At 41.6% G+C, this 19804-nt stretch overlaps 1 protein-coding gene and 1 pseudogene across 1 annotated transcript; one reads left to right on the top strand and one right to left on the bottom strand.

Moving 5' to 3' along the window:
• Positions 1 to 574: 574 nt before the first annotated feature.
• Positions 575 to 1642, bottom strand: LOC104671277 (annotated as a pseudogene).
• A 2990-nt stretch (positions 1643 to 4632) lies between these two features.
• Positions 4633 to 5477, top strand: LOC104671276 (late cornified envelope protein 3C). The gene is made up of 2 exons (XM_010374706.2): positions 4633 to 4683; positions 5106 to 5477. Exon 2 carries the CDS (start codon positions 5123 to 5125, stop codon positions 5405 to 5407), a length of 285 nt encoding a protein of 94 aa, XP_010373008.1. The 5' UTR covers positions 4633 to 4683; positions 5106 to 5122; the 3' UTR covers positions 5408 to 5477.
• Positions 5478 to 19804: the final 14327 nt, after the last annotated feature.

Here is a 19804-nt window from a genome sequence, read left to right as displayed (position 1 = left end):
TTCGCATTAAATGTGGAGCAAAAAAGTAAAGCTAGATAAAAGAGACACAATGATTCTAAGGCACCCTTAGCAGAGGGAATTTCAAAGTAAATACATTTACAGTTGGCTGCTTACAATATAGTTTAACTTTTTTTTGGTGAGAATCACTTTGACATCTGTTAACAGCATAAACAGGTTGACTGTCTTTTCCATAAGTGTGTTTCCAACTAGTTTCCAGTCTTGCCTCCAAGCCCAAAGTTCAGGCAAGCCTAAGTAATCCTGTCTTAGCCAATGGACAGGATGTATTTGAAAATGAGAAAAACAGGTTTAAATTAGGAAGCAAAGTACTTTGTTATAAATGAAGCAAATGGTTGTAACAATGAATGACAGAGCATCTATTTTGGGACATTATGGCTTAAAATGCTATTTACTTTTAACTTCACAAATAAACACAGCTGTATTGTTTTGAAAAGCAATGAAAGGCATGCACCTCTACTAGCAGATTTAGCACTTCTGACCAAGTAAGACACTAACTTCTTTAAAAATATGCTTCATGCACTGAGCTGGGTTATTTTAAGATGTAAATTTTAATATATTATTTCTTTTTTGAACTGGAACAGGAACCAGAATGGGATGATCCAGAAGATGACCTGTGGCGTCTGGGTAAAGTAGTGGTGTTCTGTAGGGGTTGACCCTGGGCTCAGGGTTGTTTAGTGTTTTCACCAATCACCTAGCTTTCCGGTGACCGTGATCTTGTTCGTCTTTTTTTGTGATCACCAGATGAAGAAGATCTAGAATGGCTTCTCTTTCTGTTCCTCTCAGGAGAAGATGATGAACTTGAATAAGATCTTTTTCGTGGGGAAGAAGAGCCCCTGTGGGACCTGGAGCTGGATCTTGATTTCGACCCACGAGATCTCGAACGTTCTCTGGAACTGGAATGAGATCTTGACTGCGAACTGGAAAAACTTCTTGAACGGGACCTGGACCTAGACCTTGAACTTGAGGGGGAGGATGAGCGTGATGAAGATCGTGAATGTGAAGATTGAGACTTTGAACGACTTTGTCTATTAGATTTCTTTTTATTACTATCTTTTTCTTCACTGGCATCAAGATTATATTTTGAGAGATCAGCATCATCTTCATCCTCATCCTCATCTAATTTATATTTAGAAAGATCTTCATCCTCATCCTCTTCTTCTCCCTCTGATTCTTTATCTTCAACTTCCTTTAATATAGATGCAGGACCAACTACTTTCCCTCTGTATTTTTTCTTTTTACGTCCAAACTCATCATATTCACCATCAGATTCTTCTCTTTCTATATATTCAACATTTTCTCTTTCATTAAAACCACCACCATATCCTGTTCTTTCTTCTAATTTAGCATACTTCAGAGTATTACACATATTACACTCTGATCTTCTGGCCCAATTCACATTGCTGCAAGTTTTACATTGCCAGTCATTAGCACTAAATAGGCCTCGGTTCTTTTCTGCAAGTGTCTTTCCTATTTCAGTGCCCCCAGCTTTCATCATCTTGGCCTCAGTTGTTTTCTCCCGACCACATCGATTACAGCTGGTTCTTCAAGCAAAGTTTACATTTCCACATTTTTTGTCAGGGCAAATCCAGTCCCCATCACTGACTCGGAAATTCTTGGTCGACATCTTGAACGCCCTGTTCTTAGTTTCTAAATAAACATTGCTAATGTTTCCTGTGAGATAAGACAAGAGAGTTTCTTGTGCGATGGATCCCAGAATGGTGGGAAAGCTGAAAGTTCATTCTCAACTCTCTCTTCCCTCTGTAAAAGTCATGGGTTCTGGGAATCCTCTTTTTTTTTTTTTTTTTGTTTTTTTGTTTTTTTGTTTTTTTGAGACTGAGTCTCACTCTGTCGCCCAGGCTGGAGTACAGTGGTGCAATCTCAGGTCACTGCAAGCTCCACCTCCTGGATTCATGCCATTCTCCTGCCTCAGCCTCTCGGTACCTGGGACTACACGTGCCCACCACCACGCTCAGCTAATTTTTTTGTACTTTTAGTAGAGACGGGGTTTCACCATGTTAGCCAGGATGGTCTTGATCTCCTGACCTTGTGATCTGCCCATCTCGGCCTCCCAAAGTGCTGGGATTACAGGCGTGAGCCACCGCGCCCGTCCCTGGGAATCCTCTTATGTGTGATGCTGTGCTGGCTTGGGGGAGGGACAGTGTGGTCAAAGTAAAACCTCCTCTTGCCCTGTGTGTGTGGTTTTTCTCAGTACTGTGGTCCAAGGGGATGTCTGTGCCTCATTTCAAGTTCTGAGATATTCACAAGGGTATTCTTGTCTGCTGTTGGTTGCTAGTTGGATTTCTGTGGTGGGACTATTGGAGTCAGAGAATTCCTATTCTGTTATATTTCTAACATCTCCCCTAGTATGAACATTTTAGCAACATTCACTTTTCCAGTCTGTGAACATGGAATATCTTTCTATTTGTGTCTTCATTTTATTTCCTCAATGTTTTATACTTTTTAGTATACAGATCTTTCAACTCTTTGGTTAAATTTCTTCCTAAGTATTTTTTGGATGATATTATAAACTGGATTTTTAACTTCTTTTTTGGATAGCTTTTTATGGTATATATAAGTGCTACTGATTTCTGTATGTTAATTTTGTATTAAAGTCTTAAACATAAGACTTGAAATTTTAAAACTACTGGAGTAAAACACAGGGGGAAAACTTCTTGACATTAGACCTGGGCAAATATTATTTTTGAATTTTGACCCCAAAAGCACAGAACAAAATAAAAAAATAGACAAATGTGGTTGCATCAAAGTAAAAGGCTTCTGCAAAATAAAGGAAACAATCAATGGAGTGAAGAGACAACCTACAGTATGTGATAAAATATATGTGAACTACACATCTGATAAGGAGTTAATATCCAAAATATTTTAGAAACTCAAACAACTCAATAGCAAGAAAACACATAAACCAATTAAAAAATGGGCACAGGGGGTTTCCCAAAAGAAGCCATACAAATGGTCTACAGTATATATAAAAAAGTGCTCAATATCACTACTAATCAGGGAAATGCAAGTTAAAAACACAGTGTCACCTCACACCTGCTAGAATGGATATTATCAAAAGACAAAAAATAACAAGTATTGGCAAAGACTTGGAGAAAAGCGAACCTTTTTACAGTATTAGTGGGAATATAAAGTAGTATGGCCATTGTGGAAAACATTATGAAGTTTCCTTAAAAAATTAAAAATGAAGGCCGGGTGCGGTGGCTCAAGCCTGTAATCCCAGCACTTTGGGAGGCCGAGGCGGGCGGATCACGAGGTCAGGAGATCGAGACCATCCTGGCTAACACGGTGAAACCCTGTCTCTACTAAAAACTGCAAAAAACTAGCCGGGCGAGGTGGCGGCGCCTGTAGTCCCAGCTACTCGGGAGGCTGAGGCAGGAGAATGGCGTGAGCCCGGGAGGCGGAGCTTGCAGTGAGCTGAGATCCGGCCACTGCACTCCAGCCTGGGCGACAGAACGAGACTCCGTCTCAAAAAAAAAAAAAAAAAAAAAAAAAAAATTAAAAATGAAACTACCATGTGATTCAACAATCCCACTACTGGGTATATACCTAAAGGAAATGAAATCACTATTTTGAAGAGATATCTGCACTCCCATATTTATTGCAGCATTGTTTACTACAGCCAGATAAGGAATCGACCTAAGTGTCCTTTAGTGGGTAAATGGATTAAAAAACATGATATATAAGCGTAATGAAATACAATTCAGCCTTATATAAAAAGGGAAGTTTCTAATTTGTGATAACCTGAATAAACCTGAAAGATATTATGCTAAGTAATATAAGCCAGATATAGAAAGACAAATATTCCGTGATCTCACTTATATGTGGAATCTTAAAAAGTGAAGTGCATAGAAGTAGAAATGATCATTATCAGGGGTTGGGTTGGGGAGTGGGGAAGAACTGGGGAGATGTTGGTCAAAGGATACAAAATTTCAATGAGGCAGGAGTAATAGGTTCAGGAAATTTATTGTACAGCATGATGACTATAACAATGTATTGTATTCTTGAAAATTTCTAAAAGAGTAGACATTGTTCTTATTACAAAAAATGGTGTGTCCAGCTGTCATTCCTGGAGAACACCTGAACACCGTTACCCTTTGGGACCATCAGTGCAACGGAGGACTGACTTACAAACGCTGTGGTCTTAGGCTTGAAGTCTTTTAAAACACTTCCGTGATAGTGCTTATTTCATCAGATCAAATATATTTACTTTTCTGAGTGATAGTCCATTTAGGCTGCAAGGTACTCAATGGAAGAAATATGTCCAATGCATCTCCATACTACTACTGTTGAAATAAGTGAAACAAACAGTGCCTGTGAATGAACAAGCAGAGGTGGGCAGGAGGTTCAGGGTGGACCAGAGTGGGAAGTACTTCCGCAGTCACGAGGACATCCTGCTTCCATCTTATTAAATCTTTAGGCATGTGCCCAGGAGGACACATGGGGTCGTCTTATTACACCTTTAGGCACATGCTGAGGAAGCAGGCAACTGGGAAGTATCTGGTGCTGTCACCTGCCTGGTTGTAAAAGCAGCAGCATACTCAGGTTGTGCATCATGTACGCTGCACGGGATAAAAGGGCTCCTACCCTAGGCTTCTCATCCACAGCATCCTTAGGAGCAACCACCTTCTCCTACCTCCTCTGCATCTGGTGAGTGGCCAGCAGGGGACAGACCCTCAGCTGGGAGTGTTTGGGAAAGAGAGGCCTAGAACTGAAATGGAACCATCAGAAAGAGGCCCACAGTGGGCAGCAGTGGGGGAGGTGATGGTGAATAAGGAGCCTCTAAGGTACATATCAGGAACTCACGAACTGCAAAAGCCACAGGACCTTAGTGTTCCTTCACATTCTTGTTTGGAGCATGCTGTCAGGAATGCACATAGATCCATTTTACATTCTTGAGGATGCTTTATCCAAATGCATGTGTAGGGTTCCCTCTACTGCATTTCCATTTCTCTCCCACAGATATTGGCTTGGAAAGTGGCTTCATCAAGGGTGTCAGTGTGTGACAAACCCCAAAATAAGGAGATGATCTGAAGGTTCTGTGCTCAAATGTTTCTATTATTTTGTTCAAGGTAAAATTCCTGCAAAGATGTCCTGCCAGCAGAACCAGCAGCAGTGCCAGTCCCCACCCAAGTGCCCCTCACCCAAGTGCCCCCCAAAGAGCCCAGCACAGTGTCTGCCTCCAGCCTCTTCTGGCTGTGTTTTAAACTCCAGGGGCTGTGGCCCCAGCTCTGAAGGTGGCTGCTGCCCGAGCCACCACAGACACCGCAGGTCCCATCGATGCCGGCGCCAGAGATCCAACTCCTGTGACAGAGACAGTGTTCAGCAAGGTGGGGGCTCCTGCTGTGGCCATGGCTCTGGGGGCTGCTGCTGACCTGCATCCTGATGATGAGATGAGTGATCTTTGGAGGAAACAAGAATCCCAAGGGCCCAGGAAAAGCCCCATCCTGATGCATGCTTTTCCAGATACCTTGTTCTGGCTTTCACAAGCTGAGCTGGGGGTGTTCCTGTTGAGTATCCAAGCTGTCCCCAGAAGGTGCTTCCTGTCTGATGTCCAGGAGCTCACAGTTCCCTCATCCCTGCCCCTGCCAAGGATTGGCAGTTCCCTGTGCCTAACCCTGCCAAAAAATAAAACTTCTTGTTTTCATTACCAGTGGTGTCTCACTTGTTAGGAAATTATCCAGGATGTATCCATCCAGGCCAGGTTCTCCTGTCACCTGACCTCCAAGGACCTTAGAAAGCCAGAGATTTAAGTGTGTTACCCCTGGTAGAAGTGACCCCAGAGAACTGACCTCATGCTCTGGGCAAGTAGTTGGACTGTGGTCTCTCAGCCAACCCTCTGTCATCACAGGACGGCTGCACAGCCTCAGACCTGTGTAGTTTTTGCTTTGATGACAGAGGAGCCAGGAATTGGGAGCCCCTCATGGAAGGGAGGAAAGGTTGATGGGCACCATCACCAGGATAAGTATAGAGCCTCCCAAGCCAGGGTTGGGGCTGCGGAGAAAGCCGTGTGTGGACATCTGCTGCATTCCATAGGAACAGAAAGGGGCCCCCACTACAGTTCTGGGGTGTTCTGAAACTTCAGAACTTACTCCTCTGTTGTTGTATCCCAATGACTACAGATTTTACTCCTAAGAAGCAAAAGTGGCCACTCAGCTATATTCAGCCCCACAATCTGGCTACCATGAGAAAGTCCTTGGTCCATCTCTTGTAAATGTCTCTTTGCAGGACAGAGGCCACTGAAGGAACCCTTAACATTATAAGTGAAGTGGCCACTCAAAAGTAGTTCAAGGGATAATTCTTGAAAATATTTCCAGGACAGAGACAGGGGTCATGTGATGGAGGCAGGAAAAGGCTGCTGAGAATATCAATAGCTAAATCTACCCTCTCCCCAGTCCACATTCGGAGCCACCCTCTTTCCTATGGCCCAGTGCCTTTATGCTCCCACAGGCATCACTATTTCAGTTCACTAGAGTGGACTGTCAGGCAGAATGAGGAGACAAAAATTATAACCCTGATAGTGAACACAATTTAATTTTCATTGACAATTATAATTTAATTTAAATATGGATAAAGTTTGGTTACAGCCTGACTGATTTATCTTGAAAGATATCTAGCAAAAGGTATTTAATGTTAGATATTAATTGAATGAGAAATGTATCTAAAATTAAAATGAAATTCACAGGGAAAATAGCATTCAGTTTGCATCAATTCTCCCTACCCAAAATATAGACATGATCAGGTCAGTTCCATTACATGAGATGTACCCAGCACTATCATCAACCTCAAAAGCAGCACACATACCAAAGTCATCTTCATCAAGCCCATCTATTATCATGCATGCTTGCAGAACTTCATTTCGAGTCCAAGCAGATGAACGACTCCTCCCTTGGTGTTTTCATGGTCTTCAAATAAAAAGCACACATTCCCTGGATTTTGATGGAAGGTCATGCCTTTTGTAATGTGCTTATTGTGACTCTTGGCCTTCCAATTGTTGTACTTTCCTTCTCCATATTTGCCCCTCAATCGGGTATTCATTTGGCTCTCCTCCTCTCTTGCCCAGGGCCCTATGTTACTTCCTGGGTATCAGTGAGTCTCTCAAGAGTCCTCATCTCCACTGACTTTACGCTTCCATATGTTTTACACACAGCCCATTCTGAATGTCCAGCATCCTTAACTCAGTCACTACCCCAACAGCAAGTGCTGATCACATCTGGTGCTTGATTTTCCTAAGGGAACATTACAGAAAAAAGTAGATGGGCAAAGAACCATGGACTTTGTGGGTAGTCATTTACATTGCAGTACTTATCTCATGGAAGCAGGCTCCCTATTTACTTGACTGCCTGTGCAGTTAGATAGTCAATTTCTATAGGTCAGGTGATGTGTCATATTTAACTCTACCTTCCACCACAATGCATGGAGCATGACATATTTTGAGCACACATGTAGGCCTGGGTGGGAGGTGTACAAGTGAGGACCAGGGCTTCCTGTGTCAAACATGCCATCCTGTTGCTGGGAAGACGGTGAAGGCCTGGACCTGGGCTGTGGTGTTTGGTGCTGTCACCTCCCCGAGCAACCCATTCATGCTGTCCCTCACAATGTAGCAGCTCTGTCTTGGGCTTCCCAGACCATGGACTTTTTCGAATAAGCTTTCTCTTGCTGCCATGAAATCAGATGGATGTCAAGCTGTAGACAGGACCTGGAGCTGGAAGACCTAGGAAGACAAACCCAGGCTTCCATCAGGGGAGAAGGAAGCAGAGGGTCTGGGATGGAGGTAGCAGAAAGAGTGTGGGATTAATGGGCACCCTTCCGGGATGTTTCAGGTGTCCTGTGACTGTGAAGGTCATGAGTCTTCAGCACACTCTCATCTTCTTCCTATATGTGTTCTGAGAGATGCACTGATCTCACCAGACATCATCAATGAAGCTTTACCCAAACAAGTTTATTCTCCTCTGTGATTACATGGAGATAGGACACCTTAGGTGCTCAATTAGAAAAGACCTAGTATCATTTTGTAGCAGGTGACCAAAGAGAAAAGAGCATCTTTCCAGGATAAACTAACTCCAAATTGATTTTCATTTTCTCCCTATATTTCTTAGTGCAGAAGTACACCCATCAGAGAAGAAACATTACAAAGATTCATTTGCATTATTGCATTCTCTCTAGAGTCATTGATGCTTTGTGAGATTTCGTGTCAGCAAAACCAGCAGCAGGGATAGCCTCCAAAGGCTCCTAGATTTACCCACCCAGTCCAAGCCCCATGTCCACCTCTAGTCTTCTCCTGCTATGGCTACAGCTCCAGGGGTTGCTTTTACTCTTAGGGGGTAGCTGCTGCCTGAGCCACCACAGGTGCTGTCTCTTCCACTGGCACAGGCATTAGACACATGACTGCTGTGAGTTTACCCACTGGCAGCTGCAGCTGTTGAAGGGCTTTGGCTGCTGCTGCTGACCTTGGCAGTGCATTGAGATAAGCAGTTTTAGAGGAATCAGAGACCCTAAGTGCCCAGGATTAACCTCAGTCTGATGTACCCACTCCTAACCTCCTGCCTACGGTCTGAGCTCCTGAGTTCATCCTAATGAGGGCTGTCAGTGATCTCCAGCAGTCTCCCTGGGTGTCCCTCATGGTTGTCTCCACACCCATGTTCTGGTCAGTGCTTAGCAGCACTTATGTCTCACTCTGTAAAAAATAAAGCTTCCCTTTCCCACCTACACTTCTATATTGCCCCTCCCAAGGCTGCTCCATTGCTGTCTCACTCCTTATCTCCCAGATTGAATGTTTCACAGGATGAGAAGAATGAGAGGCAACACTTCTCTCCACTCATAGGGAGACCATGAGGACTTTATGTGTTGCTGCTAGAAAGAGGCTGCAGAAGGCCACACTGCTGCAGGGAGGAACATTCACCTTATTTTTCTACGGAAGATCTGGGTGTTGAGGAGGTAGGAAGGGATTCTTGAAAGGTGAATAGTTGATGGGTGCAAGGAGAGAGATGGAGATGGTTGCAGAGGTACACACTGAGAGGAACTTAGGGGAAGCAAGAAGAATAAAAACCTGATCATTGCAGGAGTTGTAAACTGGATATATTCATAGGGCCAATGACTTGTATACTACTCATGATGTGCCAGTGGCTTGACATACAGTAAATAATTTAATCCTCACTGCAGTCCTTCCAGTTAGGTACAACCCTTGTCCCATTTTACAGATGAGAATCATCATGGAATGAGTGTCCAGGGTCTCCCAACAGCCGCCATGAAAACCTTGGCAGTTTTGCTGAGAAGCCTATGCTCCTGATGGCTGTGGTGTTTGGAGTTCTTCTAAAATGTTTTAAGAGATGTGAGTAAACAGTGGATTTGTTTGGTAATTATTTTAGTCCACAGTATTTTGTTGTTTGAATTATACATCACTAAACCACCAAACCATATGAATCACACTTCTAAGGAGTTCATCTCCTAGAGTTTGGACTCAGAGTAGTATTCAGCTGCACCACAGGATTAAAATCATTATTCTTGATGTGCATTAAAAGAACAATTCACTTTCACTACCAATTTTGAGAATGTTAATGAACTGGAGAAAGACTCAGTAAAAATTCAAGCCTCGGTGCTCATCAGGAAAATACTAGTAATCCAAGGAGGTCTCATAAACTGAGCCAAAGTGAAAGAGCAGATCTTAAGAGTAGTTTAGGGCTAGATACAACAGAGAAATTAATGTATCCAGTAATAGGTGAATATATTAAATTTTAGAAGCTTTTTTTCCAAACTCTTGGGAAATAGGGAAATGTAAATTACTCCCCTTTTCTGTGTTCATAGACATTCATTTTCTTAACCCATTGGGGTGAAAAAGGTACCCAAAGAGATCCTATGAGGAAGTTGATGTCAGAACTGCTCTGATGAGTTTAGATCAACTGCCCAGCTCAATTCCTCTTAGTTGCCACGCCTGGATTTATTGCTCTTGGATGGATACAGGCTCCACATCTTACTCATTCCATTAACTGTCCCAAGTGACAGCAGGTGACACCATCTGGATTCATCATTTACTCAGGCTGGATTCATCATTTAGTCATTCAACTGGCTAAGAAAGATTTCTTTAAGAAGTTACCACAGCTGTAGGACTTATAAAAGCCTATTATATACACTTTTGATTCACTTCTACAACCACTTGCTACTCAAAAATTGAGCAATTCTTGAATAAAATCAGCCTAGGAGACGTAAAGAATTTTGTGTTATGACTTGTAGACCAAGTCCAACACCCATCCATTCATAATTTATCTGCTCATAGTTATGTGGCACTGGTCTAGGTACTTGGATCAGTTTGAAACAAGACGGAGTCCCCTCTCAGGGAGCTTATGTTCCAGTGGGTCCATTAGAGATGTTTTCCGATTTCCTTGCCTGACAGCACATTTAGACAAAGGTGGTTCTATATTCAGTTGAATTCCCACTCTGGAGCACTTGACAGATGCTAGTAAAGGGTGGCTAAATCCAGTGAAGGCATCCACCATGGGCAAACTTTTGAGAACTGGGTATCATTGCTTGGGTGAATACAAAAAGGGCATTCAATGTCTGGTTGCTTCCACACCGAAGGTAGGAGCTTAGTGAGGCAAGGGGTAGGTGGTTGATTCCAACGGTGAAATGTTTGTTTACAGTTAAAAGGTCCTTGTCCCTTCCCAGTGCCTTTCTCATTTCCCAGTTCTCAGTGAACAACCCCATTCACCCAGGTATCTTGAAATTGCTTCTGTCTGGTACTTGGCTATAATGTATGGACCACATTAAAAAAATGGCCACACCTATATCCTTCCCTGTATCAGGATACTCAGACACATTTAATGCAATAATAATGTTTTATCAAAACCTTGTAATTTTAGGATATGTTTGAAACTTACTTGTGTATTCCATTTTTATATACTTTTAATATATCATGATTCAGGATAAAATATATATCTATTGTTATAATAAATGCATTGGAAAAATACTATAGAGTTTAGTGCTCTCTCTACAACCTTGGTCCACTTCGTGTCTGGTGCTCACGGTGATCATATTAACCTCATTATAATCACACCCATCAATTACCATTTCTGTGTGAACAAATCTCTCTTAGTCATCCCATCCAATTCCCTGGGTCTCTTAGAATCAATACTACAGTCACTAAGATCCTGACACAAGGTTACTTAAATGTATGTTAATCCATGATGCATATTACCGAAGCCATTGTAGATTTCTTATACTTGTCTCTGAATTTACCTGTGATATCCCTGGGTCATTTTGCCTTCATATAAACAGATTCGTTTTGCCTCAGACATCTCTACCTTAATACAGCTATTAGGAGAAGCAGGGAAAGATTAAAATCTGGAAGTTCCTGTCTCCAAAACAGATGCTCTTAATGAGAAAATTATTCTACCTTTGAGATTGTACATGTCCCCAGTGCTCCCCTCAGCCCTGTTCTACCTCGACCTCAGCATTGTCTCTTTCTCCTGGGCACCTCCTTGATGTTTCTTGGGTCCACAAATTTCTCTTAGTTGCCATGCCTGGGCTTACTGCCCTTGGATGGATACAGGCTCCACATCTTACTCATCCCATCAACAATCCCAAGTGACAGCAGGTGACACTATCTGGATTCATCATTTATTCAGAGTCACTACAGAACCAAAAGGGACTAATGCCCCAAAACCATGACTTCAGGCCTGGGGAACCCCACACACTGTATTCCAGCACCCCCGCCTGGCTCAGGCTTAGTTTCCTACTTATCTGTCAGTCTCACTACTCCATCAGCCTAAGAGGTAGGGATGGTGTCTTCTTCAGTCTTGAATATGCTTTGCCCAGCACAGTGTCACCATCTCAATATAACTTGTTTAAAGAAGGAATGATGTTAATGAATGAAAAATAAAGAATTGGAGACCTACAGAAAGACTGAGGCACAGATATGTGAATAGTCATGGGGTTTTTTGAATCCCCACTCTCCTCAAAACTCTTGACACTTGCCATGGAGATGCAGAGGCCTTGGGGCTACAAAGGCAAAGAAACTGACTCCTAAACAAGACCCACACTCTCACCCCTCCCAATCCCACCACCCATTTGCTGCCTGCAAAACAAAATAGAAAAAGAGCTCCAAGGTTTGCTCAGTCCTCACTTGAATCAGGATACCTCAACCCAAGCTACTTTCTATTTCCTGCTCTCCTCTGCTCGGAAATTTTTCCTAAGTTGTGGATTCAAAGACACATATGCTTTGAAATAAGTATAAAAAGATCCAATTTAAAAAATTAATACAATTACCTATTATTATCTCTCTTTTTACTTCATCTATAGTCATTATACTTTTCCCAAGACATCCTGGAAGTAAAACTAGGAGGAGCTTCAAGCCTCTCCCAATGTCCCTCAAAGTGGGTACTCAAACATGCTCCTCAGTGTCCACTGCAGTCTCTTCCCACTGAGCCTCGGCTCTGGGGACTGTCATAGCCTCAGCTCTGGAGAACGCTCCATCACAGGCTTTACACATCCCACTAGGCATAGCATCAGCCCTCTGGATGCTGTCACTCACGCAGTGACCAGGGCACTGAAAACCACAGTGGAGCAGGGCTGGATGATCCAGTGAAGCAAAGAGACAAGCCTCTTCCCAGTGTGGTGCTTTTCCTCCTCCCTCACCTCTGCACCTCCTTGGTGGAGAAGTCCCATGTAACATTAGTAAAGATGATAAGGATGGGAATGCCCTTGTAGAATTTACTCTTAATAGTCTGAAAATTGGGCATGCACCATATATTCTAATCTTTTGTGTTTCAAAGCCATTTGCATCAACAAATGTTTGGTTTCTAGCTCAGTGTACCCTTGTCTTAGTAATCCCTTCTTAGGTCTTATTTCTAGAAAGATCCTCACTCAACAGAATGCCCAGGTGTAGTTGCAGCCAGAACACTCTTGTTTTGTCCACTCCAGATTTTCTCTGTCAAATATCATTGAGCTCTTTCAATGCTTCCATTCACTTTTCCCCTAACCACTCTGCTGAAGTTTTGCATTCCACAATGAACAAACCTGTGTCCATTCTAAGCTCCCTGGAGATGAGACCTCCCTCAGAGTCAAAGTATATTCATTGAGCACACAGTATCTGTCACTAAAGTGATGCAGCCGCCTGGGACCTAGCACAGATCCTTCATGCTTCTAGTATGTCCAATACACTCCCTACATTCAGGATAGGCAGAACATTGAGAGAAAACATGGTAAAAGATAATTGCAGCAAAGAATTGGCAAAAGGGATGGCAATTGTTGAAGAAAAGGAATTTGGCAAGGGTCATATTGGTCAGGGTCTTCTATTGCCTCCCAGAGAGTTTTCCTTTTTCCCCATGGACTACAGGTAAGTAGCACATGAATATTCTCACCATCCAACACCCAGCTCTCTGTCCTCCCTCTTGATCTTCCAAGATACTCCTATTCCTGAAAGATTTCCTCTCTGACCTTCCAAACCCCATCACATCTCCAGTAACTACCCAGTTTCTACTTCTAATTGCCTTTACAGTACCTGTGTGTGGTCATTATGAAGCTTCCACCCAACATTCCTGAACTTGCTTCTCGTTTGCCCTCGGGGACCTGGAATCTTGGCATTTATTGATTTAATTGATGCTAGAAAGGGTGGGAGCATCCAAAACTGCCCCCTTCTTATAAAAACCCAAGAGCCTATGAACTTGTGTATTGAACAGTCTAAAGTCAGTACAACAAAAACAGGAAGCATTGTCTTTTCTGGTCATTGATTTTTCCTATGCTGTGTTGAATCTCTCTTGAAAATACCTCAGGGAAATTTCACATTTCGTCAGTCACTTCCATGGATATTAAAGTCCAGACCAGCTAAATTTAATTCTGAACAAAACTTGAAACTCAAATTCTCCCTTGCACCCAAGCATTGCCCAGGTATCTCCCAGGAGACTGGAGTTGGAAGGGGAATATGATGGGCTCTTTCTCTCATTCACTACCACCTCTCCATCTTTTTCCTGAGTACCCCTTCCTCCTCCTTTGTATTGGGAGATGGAAAAGGGGAGGGGAAATCAGTATGCATATGACTGTACCACTAGCTTCCTCTATTGGCAGGTTCTGCAGGAGGGCTATCTCTGCTCCCTCCGTGTGGCAGGTTCTGCAGGAGGGCTGTCTTATAGGGTGCTTCTGTGAGTGCTTCTGGAGCATCTTGAAGGATTTTCCTCACAGCATGCTTTCCGGACATGAGATGAGCAGTCAGATTTAACCCTTCAGGTACTGCCTAAGCTCCTACCTTCATTGTCACCAGCCATAGCTTCTCGATAATGAGGTCTCTCTGCCCAACAGAAAACCATCCTGAGCACAATACTAGCAAGACTGTGGAAGCTGGTCTTCCTTCTTAGATGTCATCTGCTGTTATGTCTCAACGTCCTGTTCTATCTCTTCAGTTCCTTTTCTTTATTCAACAATAGACTCAGAGGTTAGAACATCAAGTCTACTACCATAGCAGATATTCTGCTGAGGGATAAAGGAATAAAGATTTCTTGAAGGAATCTCTAACATCTACAAGCTGTCATTGTGAATCCTGCCCTTTCAAGTGACCTCTGTTGTAGGAGGACAACCAGTTTTCCTCCCCTGTACAAGATTAGGGGGAGACTACAACATTGTCTTTCAGGACAATAACTTCCCTATCTAAAAAATTCTCACCAAAGTTCAGCCTTCCAAATATATAGCTGAACCAGAGAAATAGAGTTCCATTTTTTTTTCTTAGCAAGTCCTGCAGAGATTTTCAGCAGCTTATCCTAAGGTTACTTTAGTATATGGGGATAAGAGGCATCTATTATTTTCATCTTTTGACTTCAGCCAACATCCTAATACAAGAAGAAAATTTGAGTCCAACATCTTCTTACACACTGGGTCCTACCAGAGCTTTCTCAGGAAAATAGAGAGAGGTGTAAATATCTCAAAATACCACTTAATCTGAGGGGAAAATTCAAATTCATATAAGAAACTTAAGTATGTTGGAGATATGTGGCACTTTCTGGCTACTGCTTCCCATTTTCCTTAAGAATGACTTAGCTGCTTGCCATGGAATGTAATAGTCACAGTCATAGCAGGAACAGAATGGAGAAGGAACTGTGAGTTTTAAGCAAAGGGAGAAGAATTCTGTTTGTTTACTCATCCTTCATTGCTGATGTGAAATGTCCAAAATGCACTCCAGGGAGCTAAACCTGAGGTCCTGCAGTGCCTGTTCCCATAGTATCAGTTGGAATGACTAAGTCATGAAATTCTTCCTGGATTCATCCAGCCAGAGCAGTCTCTGTATTTCCTTGATGTCTTTGGACCACAGGAAGCCAAGGCTCCTCAGGATGGGACTCCTGGGACTTATCATTCTCAGGGAGGTGGCCTTGTGCTGTAGGGGAAGTGACCAGATCATGATCTTATAGCTACTGTTTGTCAGCACAGGACAAATCCTGTGCATGTGAGGACTGTGGACACCTGATTTCAGAAGGAGGACAGCCAAAATTGACAAATGGGATCTAATTAAACTAAAGAGCTTTTGCACAGCAAAAGAAACTACCATCAGAGTGAACAGGCAACCTACAGAATGGGAGAAAATTTTTGCAACCTACTCATCTGACAAAGGGCTAATATCCAAAATCTACAAAGAACTCAAACAAATATACAAGAAAAAAAAAACAACCCCATCAAAAAGTGGGCAAAGGATATGAACAGACATTTCTCAAAAGAAGACATTCATACAGCCAACAGACACATGAAAAAGTGCTCATCATCACTGGCCATCAGAGAAATGCAAATCAAAACCACAATGAGATACCATCTCACACCAGTTAGAATGGCAATCATTAAAAAATCAGGAAACAACAGGTGTTGGAGAGGATGTGGAGAAATAGGAACACTTTTACACTGTTGGTGGGATTGTAAACTAGTTCAACCATTATGGAAAACAGTATGGCAATTCCTCAAGGATCTAGAACTAGATGTACCATATGACCCAGCCATCCCACTACTGGGTATATACCCAAAGGATTATAAATTATTCTACTACAAAGACACATGCACACGTATGTTTATTGCGGCACAATAGCAAAGACTTGGAATCAACCCAAATGTCCATCTGTGACAGACTGGATTAAGAAAATGTGGCACATATACACCATGGAATACTATGCAGTCATAAAAAAGGATGAGTTTGCGTCCTTTGTAGGGACATGGATGCAGCTGGAAACCATCATTCTTAGCAAACTATCACAAGAACAGAAAACCAAACACCGCATGTTCTCACTCATAGGTGGGAACTGAACAATGAGGAAACTTGGACTCGGGAAGGGGAACATCACACATTGGGGCCTATCATGGGGAGGGGGGAGGGGGGAGAAATTGCATTGGGGAGTTATACATGATATAAATGATGACCTGATGGGTGCTGACGAGTTGATGGGTGCAGCACACCAACATGGCACAAGTATACATATGTAACAAACCTGCACGTTATGCACATGTACCCTAGAACTTAAAGCATAATTAAAAAAAAAAAAATGGGCAAAAGACCTGAATAGACATTTCTCAAAAGAGGATACACAAATGTCAAACAGGCATGTGAAATGGTACTCATCAGTGCTTGTTAGAGAAATGCAAATTAAAACTGCAATGAGATATAATCTCACCCCAGTAAAAATTACTTTTATCCAAAAGACAGGCAATAATGAATGCTGGAGAGGATGTAGAGAAAAGGGAACACTACTGTTGGGAATGTAAATTAGTACAGCCACTATGGAGAACAATATGGAGGTTCCTCAAAAAGCTAAAGATATGACTACCATATGATCCAGCAATCCCACTGCTAGGCATTTCTCCAAAGGAAATGAAATCAGCATGCTGAAGATATATCAGTGCTTTTATATTTATTGCAGTACTAATCACAATAGCCAAAAATTGGAAACAACCTAAGTATCTGTCAACAGATGAATGGATAAAGAAAATGTGGTACATATATACAATGGAGTATTATTCAGCCATAAAAAGAATGAGATCCTGTCATTTACAACAACATGGATGGAACTGGAAGACGTTATGCTAAGTGAAATAAGCCAGGCACAGAAAGACAAACTTCTCATGTTTTCACTCATTTGTGGAATGTAAAAATTCAAGCAATTGAACTCATGGACATTTTATATACCATTAGATGTAAAAGAAGAGAAGACTTGCTTTTGGAAATGGAAGAGTAGGTTACTTTATACAAAATTTCCACAGAGAATAACTGTAAAAGCTAGAAAAGACAAAATAAAATACCTGTCTAAATATGTCATCAACCTATCAATTCAGTGAAGATTTTTGGAACCAAATTCTAAAAAGTAGAGACGCCAAAAGACAGCCTAGAATGTAACACAACTTTTGTCTTGATACATTTGCCAATTCTGAAAAGCTGTAGCTGGAAGTTGAGAATATGAGTACATCTTTCAGAAAATTCATCGGGGTCAGGGAGGAGGGAGGACAAAAATTAGAACTCAGGGCTGTCAAGACGGAGGGGTTCTGGTAAACACTCCAGGATTCGGTTGGAGCCAGAAGGGCTATAAACTATGAATGAAGAGAATCAGAAATAGAGCATCCTAGCAGGGTACAGTAGCTTATGCCTGCAATCCTAGCACTTTGGAGGCAAAGGTGAGAGGGTCACTTGAGCGCGGGAGTTGGAGTCTAGCAACATGGTGAAACCCCGTTTCTACTAAAAACACAAGAATTAGCTGCAAAAATTAGCCGGGTGTGGTGATGTGTGCCTGTGGTCCCAACTACTTGGGAGGCTGAGGCAGGAGAATCATTTGAGCCTGGGAGGTGGAGGTTACAGTGAGCCGAGATCACAACACTGCACTCCAGCCTGGATGACAGAGCAAGACTGTCTCAAAATAAATAAATAAATAAAAATAAAAAATTAAAAAAAATCCTGCAATTCTGCAAAGAGACTGAAGCCAGCCTTTGAATGATCTTAGTCCCTGATCAGATTAATATTACTTGGGAGTGTTAGTGCGCCTAGCCTAGATACTTGCTAGAAAGAAAATAAAATCAACATTTAGAGACTAAATGACTTCTATAAATTTTTCACATAGAGCTCTATAATTAATGAAAAAAATAACCAAATATATTTTTTAAAATTTGACTACGAAAAATAAGAGAAAACAAGCAATGCAAACAGACCACAGGATATCTAGCTAGTATAGTTATGAGATACAGATTTGAAAATATCTGTGATTTGTATGCTGAATAAATTAAAAGGCAAGGTGGAAAACTTGCCCAGAGATCTAGAAATTCTAAAGGTAACAACATGGAAGTCTAGACCTGAAAAATTAATAATCAAAATTAAGAACTGGGTAGAGAGGTTAAATAACAGACTGAGCACTACAGAAGAGATAATTAGCAACTGTTAGATTGGACAGAAGAAAATATTGAAGCAAGGGAAGACAAACACTGGAAAATACAAAAAAAGCATACAAAATATATATGGACTATAGTGAAAGGTCTAATATCCAGATAATAATACTTGGAATCCCAGAAGAAGAGAGACAACAGAAATAAGCAGTATATGAAAAGATAATCCCTCTAAATTTTGACAAACTGACCAAAGATATCAAACCACAGGTTCAAGAATGATTAGGCATCCCATGGACAAATTTCTTCTACTATTAGTGCTTGGGGATCCACCTGAGGCCTGGTGTTTCCTGTACTCCTTCTTGTCAAGCTCTGAACTCCTTCCTGGTGAGATGCTGAAATCTTGATTGGCCTCTCAGCTTCTTAGCCACCGCTTTCACTTTCAGCATTCACAAATGGCTGCATGTCCCAAATACCTGGCCCACCCTGCTTGAATCCCCTCTGTTTCCAGGTCTTGCCATCAATCTCTTTTCACTGCCTTGGAGTAGGCTTGTGAGATGAAATATAAGATCCCCAGTTAAGTTTAAACAAAAGATAAACAACAAATACATTTTTAGTGTAAGCATATACTATATAGTATTGGAGATTTATATTAAAAAGCTATTGTTTATCTGAAATTTACATTTAATTGGGTGTCCTGTATGTTTATTTGCTAAATCCAGCAATCTACCTTAGTGCCTCTTCTGTGCCTTCAAAGGAGTTTAGAAACATATTGTCCACATTTGTTAGCTGTTCTTACTGGGAAGCTAAAACAACCTAGTTGGCTATTGCTGGGAGAGAAATTGCTGAGTTTTAAAAGATAACTTAATTGAAGTATTACATGCATAAAGCAAAGCACACAATCATTGTATACAGCTTGATGCTTTTTTCAAAAAGGTAACACACTTATGTAACAACACCCAGATCAAGAAGGAAATGATTACCAGCATTATAGAAGCTCTCCTTGCTCCGCTTTCAAATTACCATGATTCCCATCCACACCAAAGGTAACTTATCCTGATTTTTAACAGTATGGCTTAATTTTGCTTGTTTTTGAACTTTATAGAAATGAAACCATATGCTAAGTGCTCTTTTGCACCTGGTTTCTTTGCTCAGCATTATGTTTATGAGACTCATCCATAGAATTGTGTGAAGTTACAGTTTGTCAATTTTTATAGTGATATAGTGTTTAACTGGGTAAGCATTCCACACTTAATTCTCTGATTAAAGGACATTTGGTCAGGTTTCAGTTTTTTGTTTATTACAAGTAGTTCTGCCATGACCATTCTTAAATATGCCTTTGGTGCACATACGTGTGGATTTTGGAGGATTATATTGTGGAATAGGTCACAAGTTGTGCATATGCTCAGTTTTAGTAGACACTACCAAGTAATTTTTTAAAGAGTCT

This window comes from Rhinopithecus roxellana, chromosome 8 (assembly GCF_007565055.1).
Source record: "Rhinopithecus roxellana isolate Shanxi Qingling chromosome 8, ASM756505v1, whole genome shotgun sequence".
NCBI lineage: Eukaryota > Metazoa > Chordata > Mammalia > Primates > Cercopithecidae > Rhinopithecus > Rhinopithecus roxellana.
Note: the sequence above shows the minus strand (reverse complement) of the source record. Positions and strands in the feature narration are given on the sequence as shown.